This window comes from Nothoprocta perdicaria, unplaced genomic scaffold (genome assembly GCF_003342845.1).
Source record: "Nothoprocta perdicaria isolate Ctin4 unplaced genomic scaffold, notPer1 scaffold_111, whole genome shotgun sequence".
Classification (NCBI taxonomy): domain Eukaryota; kingdom Metazoa; phylum Chordata; class Aves; order Tinamiformes; family Tinamidae; genus Nothoprocta; species Nothoprocta perdicaria.
Window position 1 is genome coordinate 2,281,221 of NW_020454217.1, and position 22,280 is coordinate 2,303,500.

The 22,280-nt window shown below is 38.0% G+C and overlaps 1 protein-coding gene across 1 annotated transcript in view; it reads right to left on the minus strand.

Annotated features, from left to right (window-relative positions):
- The window catches only part of BLNK (B cell linker), a 79,792-nt gene extending 70,362 nt beyond the window's left edge, over positions 1-9,430 (minus strand). The window contains exons 1-2 of the mRNA XM_026050985.1: positions 9,261-9,430; positions 6,891-6,953 (exon numbers count right to left, since the gene is read on the minus strand). Of these exons, the coding sequence (XP_025906770.1) occupies positions 6,891-6,953; positions 9,261-9,389 (192 nt within the window). The 5' untranslated portion in view covers positions 9,390-9,430. The remainder of the gene's footprint in view (positions 1-6,890; positions 6,954-9,260) is intronic.
- Between the last annotated feature and the right edge of the window lie 12,850 nt (positions 9,431-22,280).

The window sequence follows — 22,280 nt, forward strand, 5'->3', positions numbered from 1 at the left end:
TTATTTGGATTTTCACACATTTTGATTGATCAATTTGTGAGAAATTTGTGAAAATCCAAATAAATGGGTTCTCCTTTCCATGCAGACATTCATTAGCAAACAATTCATTTTCAGCTTTCTTTCAGTTCTCTAGTTCCTGCAGTTACCTCTGTAACATACCCTTTTCCAGAGTGGCATATGCTGTGTTGTTGATTAAACACCTTGTGTACCTAACTGTTGGGAATGCGCAATGTGAGTAGGCAAGAAGGTGGCTGTTGCTTTGGACTCTCTAATCCAGGCACTTTAGGTTGACAGCAATATGTACAGATGGAGATGTGAGCTTAGCATTTCCTCCTGATCACTTTTTTCTCATGGTTCTGTAAAAAATATTCTGAAAGCCAACTGCTTCAGCCAAGCTTGTATTCATGAGCACTGTATTTTCCCCTGCTTTGTCAGAAGATTTGTCTTGTACATGTGCCCCAACACATGATGTCCTAGCATCTAAGTATGTATCTTTGTGAAGGTTTTGGTTGAACAATCAGCTAGTTCTTCATTAGTAGATAAGCATATAGTATCACTTCCCTAAAGGCTTCTATACCAAGCCACAACCTGCTCATGCCTTCCAATTGCTTTCTCCTGGGTGAGATTTGGACAACCATAAGCATGGTTTAGTTCTCCAGTTTGGTAGATTTGCTGTGCAAAAGACAGCACAGCAGAAGATAGCCGTGTAATCGATGTATGATGTCTCTGGTCCATTCATGGATACGCACATATATATTAGATGTATGTATTGGGAGAGGAAAAACTTGCTGCCTGCTCTGCTTGATGTGTTGCTGTCTTTCCGTGGAATTTGCTCACTGAAATTTAAACTTAATTGATTTAATAATCCTTATGCCCGTTACATTGTCATTGCCTAGTGATGTCTTCTTCTGTCTATTTTAATGTAAGATCAAAGTCTTGTACAGAGATAAATTATGGAAAAAAAGGATTTTTTTTCACTGTAGTATCAGCTTTCCAAATTCATCTGCCTCTGAGCACAAAAGAAAGGAGAAAATTAGGAATTTATAGCCCTGTGTTGGAAGCAGCTGAAGGAAAGTAGGACTGAATTGTAACATTTCAGGGGCTCTAGGAAGAAATTTCTGAAATACTTAGCAACTTTCTGCAGCAGTATTTCTGAAATGCATATAATACTTGCCTGTATTGTAAAAGTTCCTGGTTTCTTTGAGAAAGGAGTATGAGAGCACCAAAAATGAAAATTCTTCGAATATTGTTGTTGCTAAAGACAAGCTGTTTTTTTCCTAAAATGAGCTCTGAGGGGGGTACATTTGTGTAACAGGCAGGTCTGAATGAGGCAGAAAGAAGGAAGTTCAAAGCTGGAAATCCTGAGACTGTGGACTCTTGTTTATCAGCTCTGAGCTTGCAAAGCCAAGGTTGGAAACTATGACAGAATGGACTAAATTTCTACAATTTATATTTTTATGTTCTTTCAATCTGTAGGGTCCATGATATTTTTTATATAGGAAAAGATTTTCCATAACATTTAAAGTTAGTAAACTCTAGGAACAAAGAACTCTGCATCAAAAGATTCCTTTAATCTCTATTTATAATGATGAATAATTTGACATTTAGAGTTTTATTGTTTTTGTGACAATTTTAAGGACTGGAAAGCAGGCAAGCACACTTTCAGATACTGCATAGAATAAACAAATTTATGTTCAAATCGCTTGTGGCAGCAGCATTTGAAATGAGAATAGAAATGTGCTTCTGTCTCCCTAAAAATTAAGGACCTGGTCCTGCAATGAATACTTCTGTATTGGCTCAGATTTTTTTTACAGCAGGATTGCATTTCTAGATCATGGCATTAGACAGTTATACTGAATTATTTTTGAGGAGCTTGAAAATACTTAGCAGGAAAATGAATCAAAATGACTGCATAAGAATTCTGTTTCTAAACTAACGTGAATAACAGTACTTGTAGACTCTGCATCTGAACCTCAAATTGGATTTTTTTTGCTAATATTAGCTTAATATACTTATTAAACTAATAAAGCTACTAGGCTAATATACAATAGTGATGGCTAAAGTTGTATTATGTGGCTAAGATAATGATGCATGGTGCCATGCACTTGAGAAATCATATCTGCAGTCAGTAACCTATCTTTTTCATCCATTTAATATATGCAGTTCTTGCTTTTGCTTAATAGATGCCTTATGCTTTCTGAAAGTACATAAATATGTATTGCCCTTATCCCTGACTGTTTAACTGAAGATGACTGATAGTGGCAGATGCACTCAGCTGTAAAATGTCTCCCTTTTAGCCCTAGTTTTAAGATCTTATTCTTTGTTTTTGATTGCTTCATGTTTAGCAACGCTATGGGATTTTTTTTACCGTTTCCTTCTTGAAATGACCACAATTCTCTTTTAGCTTCCTATTTAGCTAGAACTAGAAACAACCCCTTTCTCACACACTGGATTGTGATGTTCAAAATGACCTAGAAAGCAGCTTGAGTTCAAGCTCTTTTGGGGGGTTCTAGGTCCTACCAAAATCTGGGCTTTTCATTTAAAAGGTGAGCCCTGGGGATTCAGAAATTCCTGGAATGGAGGCATTTCTAAATACTTTTTATGAACCAGTTTTGTGGCCTCTAAAAGTGGGGAGAAGGACAGAAAGGAAGGAAAGCTGAGGGCCACAAAAAGCAGGGCATGGTCACCAGGAGAAATTTTCCCCCCTGCTCTTTAGGTGCAGTTGAAGAAAAGGGAAGGGGGATCTGGCCAAACACAAAGCAGAAGGAAAGCTCTAGGTGGCTGGAAAGCCAGGGAGCGAGGAGAGGAGGGCTTGGTACAGGCTAAGCCTCCTGGGGACGGGGAGGGCTGATGTGTGAGGTGGTGCTGATGTGTGGATGAGGAAACAGGCTAGAGAAACAGAAACTGCAAAAAGGCAATGAACTTAATGCACTCAGATGGCATCAGGTTTTGCAGCTGGAAATACGTATCTTGCAATGGTTACTTTTGCATGAAGAATTTTTTTTGCCTTAGACTTTGCATGCTTTCTAAAGCACTGAGGGTGCTGAGATCACTCTTATTTACACTAAGCACTTGGGTATCCTGAAGCTTTGTGAAGGAAGAAAAGCCTTTTTTTTTTTTGTTTTTGTTTTTCTGAAATAAGTAGAATGCAGAATAAGTTAGAAACAACAATTAGTGTTTTAACAAATCAGCCTGAACAGCTGACTCACCAGTAGCAGTGTAAACACTGAAGATCCTGTGCAAACTTATGTTTCTCTAGACCTCACTTACATTCCAGCCTTCTGTACTGTCTTGTGCTACAGCCTTTGTTCCTCAGTGAAAGGTCTCAGTGATCTTCAACAGGCTTGGTGCCTGGAGAAAATGCAGCAAGAGTTGCTTGATTCTTGCCAAGGACCTTGGGTTGTGACTAAAGCTGGCAAGTTTCTAACAGGCTTTGTGTTTTCGTTGCTTAGATCTTAGGTGGGACTGTACTTAGCATTGCTTTCCTTGGGAAACTCAAGATCCATGCTTTATTTCCAGAGCTAAGAGGGCTGGGGTGGATATCACTCAGTGGGCTGATACTTTATGCTGGTTAGCTCTTTTCTGAGAAAGATTGAAGCTGCCCAAAGCTACCTTAGCCTATCCTCCTGCCTGGGTCTGGTGATCCCCCGTTCCAGCCATGGCATTCAAAACACCTTTTGAAATAATAGCGACATCATTGGACACTTTCTAAACAGTCTATGTATTTTGTATTTCTTCTGTTTAGACTTCGTTCAGCATGTTTTCACATACACATCCAACAGGATTCCATTGTCTTTCAGTTCTCAAGCTTGCATCAAAGTTCAGATTTTTCGATGTCACAGAAATATAAAAATAAATTTAACTTAAAAGAAGCAACTTGTAGAGAACAGAAAAGTGGAGACAGCACAGCAAATTCAGGCCTCAATCTCCAGAGAATATAATATGCTCTGTGCAATGCAGCTGTGGCTAAATGCTGATTTGCACATTAGGACCAGATTAGCATCATTCAAATGTGACCTGCATATTGAATAACTATCACAAGTAGAGTACTATTGATAGAAAAGGGAAATAAAGCCGCATGCTTTAGATCTAACATACTGTCATTCTGCATCTTGAGCTCCTTAGGAAGTAAAAAGAAAGAGTTATTTAGAAGTTCATGTAAAATGCATGTAATCTTTTATAGGGAAAAGATCAGTCTGAAATTTAGTATGTTTATAAACAAAATGTAATATTGCTGTGAAAGTAATTGTCTTTTTACCACATAGACAAGAAATCTTCAAAGAAAGCCATCTAAATGCTGATTATTCAAGTCTTATTCTGAAATCCATCCAAGTTGATCGAAAGTGCTGTGTCCATCTTATCATGTTACATGCATTATACTGTATGCATTGATTGAACACTTTAAGCTTCAAAAAGGCATTAGTATTAATGTCAGATGAATATGTTATCAAAGAAAAATTATGTTTTATTAAGTGCGTGTTGCCCAGGAAGTCCTCTCTAGGAAGTTTAGTTATCCTAAAGCTTATTGTATTATTGTATCTTTCAGAAGTGCAAGAAATGCTTTATTTTCCTGAAGGAAAAAAAAAGATTGTGCCCTCTATAGCCACAGAGGAAACTTGTGGCACAGCTGTTGTGTTAGTGGTTATATGCTGTGATAAATCTCCCATGAGACTGCTTTCCAGGAACGGCACCTTCAGCAAGGCCCCCTGTGAGGCCAGTGCAGTACGAGCCCCACCATGGTGCTGTCTGATTGTGGCGCTTTCCACCACTGCAGAAAGCCTGTGCAAAAGATGCTGAAGATGTCAACAACAGGGAAGCTAAAGAACCGAGGGCAGAGCAAAGGAGTTTAATGATGAGAACAAGGGACCTACCAGTAGGCTTGTGAGGATTGTACAGGAGAGCTGGTAGATGTTTGGGAAGCTCTTGTATCTTCCCCCCAGCCTCTCCTAAGCCTTTGCATGCACTATGCTAAGCACCTGCAATAGCATCCTGCAAAGAAGGATGATTTTTCTTAAGTTATACACAGGTAAAGAAGGCTGTATGTCTGCACAATGGAGAGAAGATCACTAAAGCCACCTGGAAGATACCACCACAGGTAGTTGCCATCTCTCTGACCAACTAGGAGGAATCTTCTGTGCAGAGATCCTAGTGGTGCTCATAACAAATAACCCTGCATCTAAGCACTAAATATCACTGCAGCACTGGGTAGGTGCATAGCTCCTACATCACAGAAGATGCTCACCAGTCTCTGCACACATGTGAAAGGGTAGAGAACAGCCTAGTGTCATTATTACCTTTAATAGTACCTTTACACTTCAACTTATTATTGACTAATAACAGGTACAAAGATAACTTGAGGATTTAGGAATTTCAAATTTGGATACTCGCATACAAACTAGTGAATGTCTTGCTGTTGGGGAATGATGATATTGTATACTAGACCAGGTATAGAAAGGTGGACTAGTACTCTATTACTTATGAGTTAGCTTGTATGTTGGCTTATATGCAGAACAGTATCTTGCAGTTACACAGTGTTGCTGTTGGTGAGAAAAGCCACATCCTGATCATCTAGGATGAATCATTCTTGAATAATTCTTTTAGTATTGTCATAATTCTCTTTCCAGCTTAGTTTATTAGAGGTCTAGCATGCTGACAGCAGTATTGAGCAATCTCATTAAGGAATGCATGAAAGGTGTAAGATTCTTTACTACCCGTGTGAGACTTGTCTTTTTACAGTAACATCAAAAAAGGATATTTCTCATAGTGCCATATTTATTGCCGTGTTTTCTGCACTGCAAAGTAATTGTTAAATGTTAGAGAATACATCGTTTGGAGAGAACACTATCAAACGTTTTCATTAAGCACACAATTTTTTAAAATCTCCTGTCATAGAGCATCTTACAAAAGTTGCCTGTGTTTTCTCTTCCCGTTTCATTTTTATTAGCTTACTATTAATGTCTGAATTTGTCATGCCCTTTTCTGTGGCTGAGGTACAGTGTTAATTGGAGCTGGTGTGAGGAGTCATCACTAGCACCCTTAGCTGCAGCTTTTCCCTCTCACTCAGCATTCAAGGTGCTATGATTACAGTATCTTTAGCAATTTGATGCATGAGCAGGTCTGTATTTGTGAAAGCTTTAGCCCTGACGCAGCATGAACAGTTAGTAAACCCCAGTCTTACACTGGCTATGCAGTGGTAGACAAAGTAAAACCTGAATACACCTGTGTAACACCAGACTAATGAGCCAGTTTGCAAAATGAGGACCTCTGTGAACATAACTAGTCAAAATGACCCCTCCTGCCCCAGCAAGTACCTTGGAGTAACAAAGTGCCAAGCAAAGCGTTTCTCTGTGGGGCATGAATACATGGCATACATTTGTTGCATTCCTTTCTAGAGTTGTTCTATTCCTTTGTACTACTAAGTTGAATTTAACATAACCACATCGTTACGCAAAAAAATACTCCTGACTTCTATGGAAAGAGAACTCATTTTTAAGACATTGCTTTTGGTGTCTGTAAATTTGGTGTAAAATTCCTGTAGAATTTTGTGTTAGTGCTTTATATCATGCAGGTGTAATGGAAAACTTCTTCCATGAATAATGGCTATGTATTTTTAAAAGCTACAACTCTAAACCCCTTTTTTTCTTAGGAGACATTCCTGTCCACAGCAATGTGCTAGCATATGATTCTAGTTACCAGTGTGCTGTGTGTATGGCAAGAAGGGCTGCCCAGGACTTGGGGAGGAGTTGCTCGAGTCAGGCATGTAGTACATGTGAAATCAGAGCTAATGTGTTCTTAAAGAATAATGTCAGGTTATTCCCTGCTGTTGTATGAGATAAGAGCCTCTCATTGGCATGTGAATGACTGCTCTGTCTTGGGAAAGATTTCCTTACCAGGAACTGGAATCCGCTCATGCCCAGTCTTTCTACAACCGCAGCAGATTCAGACATTCCAAACTGAGATGAGGGGAGAAAAAAAGGATTAGTAAAACAGTGTGCAACCTGACTTTGATTTCCAAGTTAGTAATATTTTCATATGGAGATGTGTCAGGTTTCAGTAATCTATATATTCCACTTTGGTTGTTAGGGGAAAAAATAGCAAAAATAGGAAAAAATAGAAGGCTTGTGAAGCAGATCTTCTGGCAGTTGTGCCAGTTGAGTTTTAGTATTCATGATACTTCAGGTATTCAGTGCATCTATTTCAGCTCCATTAATGAAGTGAACTATGAAACCTGATTCTATGCATTTGCTTCATTAGTTCAAATGTGAGCTACTGTGCTCTGAAAAGCCCTTAAACACACGTGCACAGGGCTGTGTATGTAACTGCCTATCATGGTCAGTATGGTGATATCAATTTCTTCTGAGCAGAGCTCCAACTGACTTTGAGTGCAGTTCAGTTCTGATCACTTCCGCAAATGAGCGCCTGGGATTTTGCATCAGGCGCTGGCAGGCTTTGTTCCTGTGAGACTTGCAGGGCCTTAGGAGAGGATGCTGAGATGGGGTGGTGACAACATCTGGTATGTCAAGGCAGAAATTGGCTCATGGCAGCTCATGTGCCGTGAGTTCATCCTCTTCCAGCAAGCTCTGGCCTTGTGTACCTTAGAGTTTCTGTATTGGCCCAGAGTAGGGCACAAAACACAAGGTGCTCTGCATGGAAAAAGAGGCTTTTGTGATTGGTGAAAGGGGTGCATGCAAAAGCAAGTACAGATGTTTGTAATAAACATGTATATTATGTGTATATATAACAGGAGTCAAAATCTAGCTAGAAGTAAACCTGGCATTTTAACCTCTGAGTCTTGATGTTGGTTATATTGTAGTCAGTGCATCACCTGGCTTCTGCAAGCAATGAGTGTAGGCACAGGCGTTAATGTGCATGGAAGAGCAAGGTTAGAGCACTTAAGAACCACAAACTCAGTAGTTAACCACTAGCCTACCAAAACTTCCCCAGAAACCTCTGAGTTGCTAAACAACTGTTAATTGTTTTATATTTTACTATTAAATTGCAGGAAAATTAAAATATATATTTCTATTAATTTGACTTCTTTTGAGACAAAAAGCCTTTGGGTAATTAACCCTCTGAGTAGCTTTCCATGGTAATAAGAGTTCACAGCATAGCTGATGCATTATGATTAATGTGTACCATGGAGTTGATACCTTAGCTTTTTCAGTCTGATAACTCTAGTCTGCCCATCATTCACCTGCATCACAAAGCTGATTTTAAAAATTACATATGTGAGTATAGAGTATTCAGGTGCAGTGCAAAAGTGGGCAAACAATGCAGGAATTTCTTAAATTCTGACCTACCTATGTGCTCAGTGGAACTAATGTAGAAACTTCATAGCACTCCATTTTTCCTTAAATTGCATGCTCCTTCAATTAAAAAGGATAAGAACTTTATAATAGACTAAATTCTCATGTTTGGAATAAAATGAGTGTTCAAAAACTGTGCGCTGCAGGGAAATGCAGACATGTCAGAAAAATTCTAGGTGTAAAATTATATTGAGGGACATCTCATTAAAATGTAAAAAAAATGAAAGGAGTTCTCAAATATCTTAGGTAAATAGGCTGCAGGTATCTATTATCATATACATAAGTTGCAGTAAAACATGACTCAGTAGGTTACAAGGGAAAAATTTGATATAAAAAGCAACCATATCTTGAAGGAAACTATTCAGGTAGTGAAGGGATGACTGCAGACAAGTTTGAATTACTTTGTAGTAGGTCAGGTTACATGCCTATGCTTTGCACAACAGATATTGCAGCAGGTAGTAAAGGTACAAGGAGATAAAAGTATGACTAAAAAGAGCCAAGCCACAGCTATCTTGAGGTTAAGACTCCATCTAGAAACTCCTGTAGATATGTGTGCATGCAGAAAAGATGAAAAGCAGATTGTCATTGACAACCTATAAACTTTAGTGATATTCAAATAAAGACACCGATTTCTAATGATTATTCCTTCCCAGAAAAATTGTGGCATGAACTATCTGCTCTATTTTAAATATACCTGCAAGCAAACATATTAATGATTTGCCATGTAGATCTTTGCTAGCAGAATTCAATTTCTGTAAAAACTGCGAGAACGTCAAGAAACTTACAGGTTATTAATATAAATGAGATATTAGGCTGCTAATTGCTGACTAATCCATCTTTGGTCCAGTTTAATGTCAGTGCTCTGTGTAGGATAAGACATCTGTATAGTTTTTACAAAGATAAATCTAGCAAGAATTTTGCTAGCCGAATATAGATGAGCTATATTTTCAGTACCTGTCTTAGGAGGTCTGCGACTTGAAAAGCTGTCCAGCTCTCGCATTCCTCTTGAGATGGAAGCTTTGTGGCCATGTTGCTCTCCAGCGAGAAACGCTCGGTCTGAGTAATGCTGAACTGTTGCTTCATTGGTTTTTACTGAGCTACTGCAGAAATCCTAAGAGGAAGTCCTTTTTGCAACTTTTTTTCCTGTTTGCACAGTTAAAGTGCCCGCCTTCTCACAGTGACTTAGGAAGTATTGATGCTCTTGTGTGAGTGGCCCTCTGAGTCCAAGGAGTTACATTAACAGATGCAGACATCTGCTGTTAGTGAAGCTAGCTAGAAGATTCTGCTGAAAATGAGTGTATATATTAAAAATTCTGGGTCATCAACATCCTATTTACAGGTGCACGTATGATGTGACTTTTTCTAAACTGTTAGTGGCAGCTAGACCTGGCTTACCACCTTTGAGCAGCTACTTGGGTCCTGCTTCAGACCATATTTAAGTTGGTCCTGGGTTTGACATAATGTCCTGTGGGGTTTATACAGAGGAAATGGAGCTTATTTACAGATGTGGTGTTTCCTTACAGTTGTGTTAATGCAGATTTCATGCTGAGCCTGGACACTGTACTCGTAGTCACTCTGTTGTTCAAAGGCAAATTATGTTGTCAAGTTTGTTATCTTCTTTTATGCCCTCACCTTCCCTCCCCTAGGCTCTTAGTATTGAAAATATGTTCTTTAAAAGTATTGTGTCACCTTTTTTTAAAAAAGTAGGTCTAAACCAAAATACATGTACTGAATCAGAGCGGAAATGTGTGTAGCCTAGTGTCTTGTCTTGACTGTGGCCAGAAATGCAGTACCTAGGAAATGATATAGAAACAGAGCAAGCATTAAGAATATGCATCTACTCTTCTGATTTTCAACCCCTTTGAACTAGGGAATTTCCTGGGCTGGATGTAGCTCTGGGGGGGCCTATGGAGGGAGGTCAATGTGCAGCTGGGAAATGCTCCTGGCAGCAGAAGGAGCAGTGAACACAGCAGCCTGACAGCTGCAAGGTGCAGTGTCAAAAAAGCTCAGGGTGACGCTTGCTTTTGCCACCCTTATCCCCATCCAACCCTCTCCAAGCGCAATCTCCTGTTCTGCTCCTTCTGGTTCCAATATACTTCTAGCACAAAGCATGTTCCCAGATTAAGATGAGCTGCATATGCAGCTCTTAAATGGGAGAAGGGGTCAGGGTGCATATTCTAAAGTGGAGCAATAAGGGAAAGCTTGAGAGCCAGTGCTTTATGCAATGGGCTACAAAATTGCCAAGCTGCAGCTGCTGAAGCAAATGGAGATTAATTTGCTCAGCAATTCTGAGTCACCATGACAGAGGAAACAGGAACGCTTCCAGAAAAGGCTGAACCCAACAAATGCATATTCTGCTTTCCAATTATTCTTCCTGTTTTATTTCTGAAAGCAAAAAGGATTTTGAGCACATTTTCAAAGATTAAAATGGATTCCAACTAAGTTAAAATGTGTCATCTGTTATCCTTTGAACTTTCCTGCTTGTGTTTTTCTGTTAGTGCCTGGCAGGTCAGATGTAGGTGGTTGCCACTAACTACCCTTAGCTCTTTGCTATGCCATAACTTGCCAGAACATTGAACCCAGCAAAGCTCAAATTCTGGAATTTCAGAAATGGGGAATTAACACAGAAGCCTTTGCAGTTAAAACTTTGCCTTCTCAGAAAAGAACCTCAGACAATCTGGCTGTGAATGCTGTAAGAAATAGTAATACTGAATTTTGTAGAGTTTGGCCTTAAGTGCATCCAAGGGCACTATCCCCCTGGATGAGGGCAAGTGGCAATGCCTGTTCCAGTATGTGTAGGGACATGGCTATCTGGGAAGGGATCTGTGTGCTTTTTTTCCACTTGGGAGCAACTGCATGAGCAGCAGGTTCCTCATGTGCTAGTGCTGGAGCCTGGCAGTGACTGGGTGGGAGATGCTTGTGGGTGTCAGGTTTAATGGTTGCTCAGGGGAAGAGCCTGATAATGGGGGGTGTCAGGAGTGAAATTGAGGTGCAGTGCTGCTGTTTCTGCTGTACAGACTGGGCTTGGTTCATGAAGAGGTAAAAATGAGTCTGGATCAGGCATCTCAAAAGTCAAATTGACTTGAAACTGGGCCCTGGTCCTGGGTTCACCTGCTTCTACCAGGTGAGAGGTGTCATATGGGCAGCTAACCAGGTTTGGCTACTAATTCCACTTAGGACCCATGTACTCCTCCTTACCTTACACTGAAATTCACAGCAGTCTGAGTAAATATGTGCCCTTGGACACCCCTTGGCTTTGGGGACATGTGGCCTGTGAGACGCTTGGGATAAATTAAGGGAAGATGGGAGCCTTGGTGCCCCTCAAACTATACAAATATATATATATAGAGAGAGAGAGATATTTAATTTTTGCTGAAGCTCCTAGGAAAAAAAATCTGCTGTGCCCTACTTTCTTCCCCCTTGATGAGCACCAAATATCACACAAGACTTGGTTAATGTGGAGATTTTTGACACCACATAATTTGACCTTTAAATAGAAAGGAATTCTCGCAAGTAATTCCCATACATAAAATAGGGTTAAGACACCACTATAGTATATATTTGAATGAAATTATTTCCTACAGTTTGGAATGTGAAAGCCCCATAAGAGACATGTTTTTACAGGCTACTGCCCCTTGGAGTTTCATAAAGCAAGTCTTCAATTTGCAATTTCATAAAAATCACTAATGAGCACAGAAACTGCTTCCTAGATCATGCCGTTAACATTTCTTACAAAATAGGGCTATATATTTTCATGAACGTATCCACTAAATATGTTAAACTTGCTTTAAAACTTCTAAGTCAAACTCGACTTTACAAAAAGGAGCAAAAGAGAAAGAAACTGCTGCATGGAACTTTTATTGGTTACACTAGAATACTGCTCTCATTAGCAAAATATACTTGAGCAAAGTCTTAACTCTCCAAGGTGTTACTTTATGCAAAATATAACCCATTGGCATGGATGTCTTTTATGCCCATTTTATGCAAAAATAACAAAGAACATAACTTACCCTAAACTCCTTGTTTTCCTTTTCCCAGGCGTGCATGTTGGAGTTGACTCAAAATAAGTTCAAGGAGCAGTTTCTCATGTCTGCTCTCTTCCCTTAAACTCTCCCATATGTGTTTTGTTGTTGTTAGCCTGATTGACAGGCTTGGCATTCATAGTGGGTGGGAGAAAAATAGTCTTACACTTTAAAAAAAGTGTCATAGCCTTCAGTTCAGAGGACATGTATCTTTAAATTGCTTTTCATCTTTCATTGTTTGTTTTTTTGAAGTTCTTGCTGAAATTATAAAAACTATACAAGATACTCAAAATTACTACTTTCTATAGAGTAGTGTTTTGCTTAACTTTGGAAGAAACTGCTACCAGTTAAACAATGTCAAACTCATAAAAACTCTTGTTATGGTTTGACCTATCTCAGAATGTGACTCAGTGCTGAGGAATCACTGAAACCTTCCTGGTTTTGCAAAACAACTGAATTAGGAGCTTTAAGCACTGTTCACTGTGGCAACATATGCTGTAACATGTGCTACTGTTTTGTAGTTGTTTTCAATTGTAATTTGGATTTTTCTGCAGCAACAGTTGAATGGGGCACAGAAGTGGAGTTCAAGAGTTTTAGGTTCTGTGTGTAAAACACAAATTACTCTTTATGATTTAGATAAACCAATTAAGAAGGCTTCCTGAAGCCAAAGGGGTTTTGGCCTGTCCAAATACTTAATGGTATTTTTCTCTCTTCTGGTTTTAGTGAGAGCATTTAATGCCTTGTCAGGGAGAACTATAGAGAAACTTAATATATCAATGATTTCCCACATGTTATGAGGGCTTTTATGTTGAAAAAGGGATTGAGATCCATAATTCTGATTTTTCCCATTAGCTTTTTAATTTTTGGTTTCCTTGGTAAATTGAGTAGCTTTTAACCATTGTCATTACAGGTTTATTAACTATTACATTCATTATTTGTGTCCACTGTGTTTTAAGTTGTAATACTTTCTAGAGTTGTAATAATTTCTAGAGATCATCTTTGGACAGTTTTCAAATGAACATAAAAGTTATTGGAGGATTTTGGTGTGTATATATAGACCATACTATTAAAAGATAACCAACTGTACATTATTAAGAATGACAAGCATTGCATTGTTTAATTGAAACTTCTATATGCTTAGCCCTAGAGAGTAAAATGTTTTCCCTTTTAGATATAAAAGAACAACATGAAAGAATCTTAAATGGAAGAAACAAGTGTGTGGAGGGGGGAAAACTTTTTGTTAAATATTGGCTTTCTTTGTGTTTTGGGTCTCAGGGCCTGGCTATATGAAAACCACTATCAGGGCAATTGCTATGTTATTGTTCAATCTTCCAAAATCTTTCCTATAGCAATAATTGGCTTCATTTCCTATTTGAATCTAGAAACAGATGCATAAAACGTTATAAAAACGTGTTCTTACATTAGCCATGCATTAAAAGTATATTTATCCTCATAGGTATTTGTTTGGAGACTGAATTAGGTACCTATCTTTATCTTTTCAGATATTCTTGTTTCTAACTAGTACTATAAATATAACATAAAAACACAACTTGCTATGAAAGTGACATAATTTGTTAGAAATTCTCTTTGACTTTTTTGTTTGTTTGAGGGTTGCAATTGATGCTGAGGTAGTTGGTTGTGATGTTTCACATGTACTCTGCGTTCTTTGCAGTGTAACTGAGCCACTTGAGCTGTTTATTGAATATCTTGGCAGAATCTGCTCTCTATTCCTCTGCAATTGTATACTACCCTTTATAGATTGCACCAGCATCTTATACAATATATATAACTTCCTTGAAATCCATCTGAGCCAAATATCCTGGTAAAATACAGAAAATTCTATGAACACATTTTCATCTAGCAACACATATATAGTAAAATATAGTAAGCTAGAACAGTACTGTTTTATTGTTTCTTGCCATATGGCTTTAATTTCCAAGGCGGTTTAAACTTGAAAAGCTGCAGCTGATGGTAATTTTGATAGGCTTTGGAAGACTTTATTTTGATAGGCTTTGGTAGAATAAATCCTAAGTTAAATGTTATTGATTTTGTGTATTGATATTTGTAGAAAGTCTCTCACTATTTGCATGACACTGAGTAAAATAGAAAAATATCAAATTAATAAGTAGAAGCTCCCAGTGAGCATACTAATGTATCATGGAATAGTATCTTTTGGAAGATCTCAGCAAAAGGTTGACCCTGTTGATACCTATAGGTATCAAAGACCATTATGAAGAACCATAAAGGTTTTGGTTTTGTGCTGCATCTACTTCCCAGATCACAAGTTCTTGGTGATCTATCTCGGTCAGTTAACACTTTGGCACAGAACTAATATAACTTGGGTACCTTTTGTTATTAGTGACCTAAATCAGAACATTTCAGTCACATCACACATTCATAACTAAAGTATTTATTGTTGTGATTCTCTGGTAACAAGAAATTTAAGGCAGCTTATGGAAAGCAGAGTTGCTTCTTTTTTGAAGATGTATTTCTTTAGCATGTATGAGTAGAGAGAGGGAAATGCATTTCTCTCCTGCCCTTCACAAGCTCAGGATCTCACAGAATGAAGCGGCAAAATAACTGTATAAGAGTATTCTACCATATGCAAGATTCATTCAAAATATGTAGCAGGTTTTGACAGAAAATTAGGAAAATGAAGTATTCAAATTGCTAAGACAGAGTGAATTTGAAGAGAAAAGTGTTTCAGAAATTGAGAAGCTGAAGAGATTTAAGAGCAAGGCATGGAAAAGTAGAAGAGTACAAAAAGCAAAAAATAATACAGAGAGAAGCTAAGTAGAAAATATTCCTCAAGGTTTTTGAACTCATATAGGCATATTACAAACCTTGTGTCTTTAACCTGCTGTCATAGGTGAAATCTTTATGAGTAGGGATTATTTGGCAGTCAATGAAGGAAATGATAGAATCCCAATAAACAAAAGATCTTAGATTTACAGTTTTCCTGGATTCTGACCCCAATGTTTGGGCAGATCTAGACAAAGCTGTTTCAAGGGATGTTATGTTTCTGGTGATGCAATAAGCTTCAAATTGAAGAACTATCAAGGAAAAATGACAATGACTTATGCTTCTCATCTGAGTCACCCGCTATAAATTCAATCATTTTATAACCTTTTAGTTGCTCTTTTCTATTAATTTGCTTTTTGTTTGTCAATTATCTAGTGATAATCTTAACCAATCTCTTGATCAGGATGATTAAGTAAAATTGTCTCAGGTAAAATGATCTTAGAGAGATAAAAGGCACCAATATCTCATGACATTGGTTCTAGTATCAAATATTGAGAGGAATCTTTTAATTTTCCATGCTGAATGCAGCGGTGATCATGTGGTGTAGTGGTTGTATCCACTTTTCCACTTTTCTTATGAACTACTACTTTCTTCTGTCATCCTTTCTCTATAGCTTTAAGACTTCCAGATCATCAAGCCCAACCATAAACCCATCACCACCATGCCTGCTGAACCATGTCTCAAAACTTCAATGTGAACATTCTTATACCATTGTTGCTCGCAGTGCCAGTGTTTCTTGTTGCAGTTTGGTGACAATGTAGAGTTGTTTCCTTTGTTTTGCTCTTAACTAGGTCAACCATCCTAGTTCATTTCCAAGGAAATATTTGATGTGTAGTACAAACTCACTGGCGCTTCCAAATATATAGGTAGAAAATGATAACTTGGGCTATGCCAAAGGGCAGATTTGTATTATTAGCTGGGATGAGTGGAAATGAGGGATGTAACTGACTGCTGCTTGTGCTTGTGTTGCATGACAAGCAGTGCCAATACAGTGTGTCTAAAGATGGCTGCTGTTTCTAGGAGTCATGCTAGACTCAAAGCCCATTTCTATTCCAATCTGATGGAGATGACTGCAGTGATTAGCTGTTCGCTTGGATGAAAATTACAACACAAGCTTATTTAATTATTTTATTACAGTATTATATTACACTTCTGACCTTCATGTTCTCTCCCTTGATTTATGGTTAAATGATGTATTTGCTGCTTTGGTGTTGCTGACACCGTCTGTCTGCCGGGTGTAATGCTGTTACACCGTGTTTCTTTGTGGCCCTGTCGTCTGCCATGCAAAGCTCTGCTGGATGATGAATGCACTTTTACTGAAGCAATGTGGGAAAGAAACACACTGTCCAAACCTCATTAACAGCAAGACTGTTTTTTCTCAAAAAGCCTTCACTGTTTACTATAAGTAACTAGGTAATCCTGATATATTTAAACACGCTGCTGCTCTGTCAGGCAAGGTCTAGAATGGTGAGCATTCTTTATACTTGGGGTTCAGGTGCATCCCAAGTAACTCAAGTATGATTTTAATCAGACTTTTCCCTTGTTTTCCATGTGTGTAATGGTACATTACTGGGCTTTGCAAGGCATTAAATAGAACAGTAGTGGAAATAGAAACTTTTCAGTTTAGTGAAGTGGTGAATGTTTCACTTCTCTAATCTAGACCATATAAAAATGTATAAAACCTTTAGACTTTGGCATCTGTATTTCATATACTTGTCGCATGTTTTTGAACCTGTCTCCAAAGCAGCCTTACCTTAGAAGTCATGCCCATTTCCAGAAGCTGAGTGGTAGTATGATGTGAATGAGACTTTGATAATGTCACCTGCAGTCCTGATAAATTGAAATATGATAGTGTCAACTTAAGTATTTAATGAAAAAACAGTGGGAGTTTATGCAAAATCTTCCTGTCATTATTCCATTATCTAAAAAAAAAAAGGAACTTTAACCTAAGTCACAAATCAGATGAAGCAGTAATATCTTTAGTCCTCTGCAACCTGTATATTCTGCATAACACCCCATGCTTCATTTGCCCTATCTTTTCCACTATTCTGCTATTTCTCTCTTGACTTCATCCCTCTAAATTACTGTGGGACTGCAGCACATATTGAATTTTCTAGTGATGTTCATCCTCTGGCCCTCTGTGCCCGGGTTTGTAACCAAAGCACTTCGTGTCCTGTACGTGTGACTAGCAGTGTGTGCCAGCCCTCGTCTACCTGTAAGAGCTAAGTGGAATGGGCCAGATCGTGATGTTTTAATTGCCACTGAAAAATAATTTCTACTTAACTGCAATCCCATGGAGGCTTCATGTCCTTTTGTCACCCATCCCAGTCAACTGGCCTTAGCTTAGTTTTACAGGCACAGAAATGATTTTATCAGAGTTAGCAGTAAATCAGCGTATGCTAGAGTTGTAGCCCAGGGTTTTCCCCATGGTCATACCAGGCTGGTGCCATCAGTGTTACTTTTTTCTGCCAGTCCTGCTTGGGGACTTTTTCTGACAGTTTGTAGAGAGCTTGTAGATGTCCAGTTTTTCTTACTTCTAAAGATAATTCTTAAACACATATGGGAAATAAGCCTACTATATAGTTGAGATTACAGTCAGAAAGCAACACAATCACATGCTCATTAGGTAATTTTCTTCTTTACTGGGGATCTATACGTACATGTAGATGATATGCACAGTATGTTAGATGTATGTGTATATGTATAACGATTTTATACATATATATATAGCACAAACACCCCGCCTGTGAAACTTTAGCGATAGTCTTTAGCGATAACTAAGAAGAATGTATTTTAACAGTTAGTTTATACTATTCATTCCAGCTATAGAATTTCTTGAGGATGAGGAAGGAATTCCAGGACTGCATCCTGCAAATATAGAGAGAATGCTTATATATAAGGAAGCTTAGGAAAGACAAAACTGAAATGTAGTGTTACGTGTACAAGTGGTATTTGATAGTTTTGTATCAGTAGAAGAATTGGAAGGTGAAGAGTGTGTTTCACGATGTTCAAAGATGAAGCAGGAAAAAGCTCAAAGAAAAGAAATCTCTACAATATAAACCAGCCTTCTTCGAGACCTATTTGTAAATTTGTACTTATTAAAAGAACCTGAATTGCAAGTATGACCTTTTTCAGAATGTTAGAAAGCAAAATCAAGTGAGCTTCTTGAATGGAGATGACCCTTTAAATGTCAGAGCAGACCCCAAAGCGCTCTGATTCTTGTGCATCCTTTAATTCATGTTAGAGTGCCTTCAGATCTTTCCTTGTGCTCTCTGAAGAGATTAAAATAGCATGAGGCACTATTTTTCAAATAGCACATGGGAATAATCAGCACTGAGACTCAGTTCCTGGTGAGGGGTTTTTAGTAGACTTTTTGCAGAGTTCCCCAAAGTAATGTTAACCATAGGGCTGTTTATCTTTTTGCATGTTCTTATGAATGTTTTAAATCACTTTTTTTTCCTCACTTAAAATATACTGCAGATAGCTGTTAAACTGTTTGTTTTATTTAGACAAACTGCAAATCCACTATGGATAAACCTACTCATAACCTGTGTAAGCAAAGATAAAAGCACTTTCAGAAAGGATACCTTTAGTAAACTGTTATATTGAAGTGACCCCAGAACTACCCAGTTAAAGTTTGGGGCGGGTGGGGGGGCGGGAAGAGTCAAGTGAATGGGTATTTTCAGAGGGGACGTGTAATTCCTTATGTAATTTGATCAGTGCTAGGGGATATGGGAGACTTTAGTGCTTGCCTTTTTTAAAAGTACTGGCTGAATTTTATAGGCTTTTCAGGAGATCTGGGGAATTAGTTGGACTAATGATATTAAAGTGGTGAATTATTTTTAGTAAAAAGAGGACTTCTTGAATGTAGAAAGGCATTTTGTTAAAGACCTTTTAATGAAGTCCAGCTGTTTTACAAAGTATCTAAATAGCAAACTTCTAAAAAGTTGCAAAATAGTTGCATATCTTCTCTGTATGCTTTGAAATTAGTATTTTAAAATCTGGATTAAAGTAGGGAACTGAGATGGGCTTAGATATTTAGTGCTTGCATAATAAATACAGGTTATTCCTGTTATTCCCATCATTGAAAGGAATGAAGTTTTATGGAACAGAATAAAAATGGTGCTGACCACATATGGGATGTTTTATGCTTCTACATGAATGTTTATTAAATACTATTTTAATGATATCTCCCTTCACTACGCTAAATTTGTTTCTTACAGAAATTCATGATGATTTTCAAGTAATTGTCTTCTGCAGCAAATCTCCTGTTAATAATGCCTTTTTGTAGGTAGAATCCAAAGTAAAACACAAATAGTAGTATGCTAATCCAGCTTTAATGGATTTCTTCTACATATGTATTCTATGTATTTGTTGCTGAAATTTCCTACTCAAAAATTTCAAAGCAAGATAAGGAAGGCTCGTGTGCTCCTGCAGGTAACTTGCAGCTGTGAGCAGCTGCCACAGATTTCCTCAATGAACTGTTTTCTGACATGGGTTGCAATGGTATAGGCCCTGTTTAGCAGTGATGATGCATGTACAGTGCATGTATGTATGTGAGGATAATGCCGTGTTGTAGCAGACCATGAGGGGGAGCGCTTAACAACAACATTAATCTGTCACAACTTGGAAGCAGTGACATCAAAAGCAGGAGTTTAATGCACAGTTCCTGAGGATGGCTAATCTTTAACTCTTTCTGTCAGGAAAAATTGATTTACTAAAAGATATTTTCAGATCTTTACACTCAAAACAATTGCCCCATAGATTTGAGATTAAGAATGTTGGACCAGAGCTGTTAAAATTAATTTTTCAAAAATGGAATTTTCAATTTGGGTCACTTGGAAAAGGAGTTTGGTAATTTCTTTTTCTTTGACTGAATTCTCTATTCATTAACTTCATAAATGGGAACTTTACACCTAGAAAATTACTGTTTTCTTTCTTTTTGCCCTAGATAGTCATATACTGGTTTTTAAAAGGATGTTGTTTACCAAGAGAGCTTTTCTTGCTATCAGTGTAGCTGAGATAGGTATCTAGCCCGCAGCACACTTCTGCGCAGGAGCTCTTCACAGCTGCCGGGGAGCTGTCAGTTCACTGGCTTGCCTGGAGATCTGTGGATAGAAACCACTACAGATTGAAGCTAAGATAGAGTATGGGGGCTTTCTTGTTTGTTTTCTAACTGGCACTTGGTATGAAGAGGATTTAAATGCTAGTTTAGTGCTGTTTATCTTGGCAAATTTTGTGCAGAAGACACAGATAGAATAATGGTTGCATAAAGATTGATATTGACATTTGTGACAGATGTTTTCTAAAGAGAATTTTACATTTTGTATCTTGAAATTCGTATTAAATATCATTTATAGAAAACTTAAACAGAAATTACTGAGGTTACAATTATGGCTTTTAAGATTCTCTAGTTATTAGTGTTGGAAATGGGAAGAGCAAGTAGAAAAGCTTCACTCTCTTGCGGTCTGTGACTCAGTCTCTCACTGCCCCTTGATAAGCAAAAGATTATGGTAACTCTGGAAAAAAAAAATCAATATGAAATATCGAACTCTGAAATCAGCTAAGACCTTAAATTTCTGTAGTGGCCAGTGAGTTACAAACAGTTGTTGTGTTTCATGAGTCACTCATGGGAAGCTAAATCATCTTGGGTAAAGTCACTAGAAGGTATGTGACTGGATTTGGGCCTAAGGTGCTTGAGAATCCCAGATGTCCTGAGAATTTTTCCCCTAAAGAATCCAAATAACTCTTAATATCTTGTCAGGAAAAATTATATTGGAGCTTTTTTTCCTTAAAAGTGATATTCATTAAAATGTCTGAGCTTTGCAAAATTGTGTCAGTTTTGCTGATACATTTCTAAGAATGGAAGGAACAGCAAAAAATCGTCTTTTCTGAAGATCGCACTTCTCTATTTTTCTTTAAAATTCTGTTTTCTATTTTCTTTTAAAAATTACTTTGAATTACTTTACCTGCTATATGACAAAACAGGAGTTTTCAAGGCAAAGAGGAGCTCCAGGGAGCACAGTTCTTCTGGAGTTAGCTTTCCTGGAGGCTTTTAGGATGTGGGCACTTCACAAAATTGATTTTTCTCTTACTGACCATTTGAAAGTAGAACTTGGATTCCTTAGACACTGAGGGTTTTGGGAAAGGATTACTTCTTCTTGCCAAGGAGTTTACCTCTTGTGGAAATGCAGTTTTGAGTCAAGGGTGTTTACACTACTCTCTTCAAATGAACTTTTTGTCAAATTGCCATTTCTTCCCTTTCCCATTAAAAATATAGGTTATGAAAATGTGGGGATTTAACTGAGCTATTTTTGACATGGATTTTTTTCTTAGGTTCCTATTCATCCCTTTTTGTTTAAGCAATTCATCTGAGTCATTGATCAATTTGTCCATTTTGGTTTATTGTTCAAGCATTTTCTGGATTAAGTTCTTAAATATAACACTGAAAGGTGCCTTAAAGAAATATCTTACCTTCTTCTTTCCATTTTGGGGGCAGAATAGATTGGTTTATAGGCCTCAATTAAGAAGTGTGATATTAGCTCCAGAAGAATTCATCTAGAACAAAACCCTTAGAGCAATGAAACATATGAATATCAACATTGCTGTAATGTAAATAATGCTCATACTAGTGATCAGTCTGGAATTCAATCAGATTGGAACTTAATTGTCTTAGAGCTTGGAATGTGTTCAGTGGTCATGCAAGAAATTAGGGGAGGATGATCTTGCCTGGCTAGTAAATCACTGGCTAGGAAGCACCACATGCCTAGATTAACATGCTCCAGCCCTCTGAGTCCCTCAGGAAAAGTTACTGTCCTGAATCCTCTGCTTTACAGGGTTGCTGCCTGCTATGAAGCAGAACCAGCAGCACCATAAATGTTGGCAGCTTCAAGCGTTCAATCCGTCCTACCAGACAGGGTCATTAACCACACGCTCGCAGGAGGAACGCACCCTACATGCACACCACTCTGCAGATACAAAGCACTTGGTTTTTTTGCATCAGTTGCAAAGCAGAATGGCAGCACTCAACAGTCTCTTTACTGAGCTCTTGTTTGCTTTATTTAGACCCTTACAAAGTTTAAATGAATCCCCTATGGAAATATGAGGTATTTTTGCTATGTATTCAGGACAGTTGTATCTGCTGAAGCAG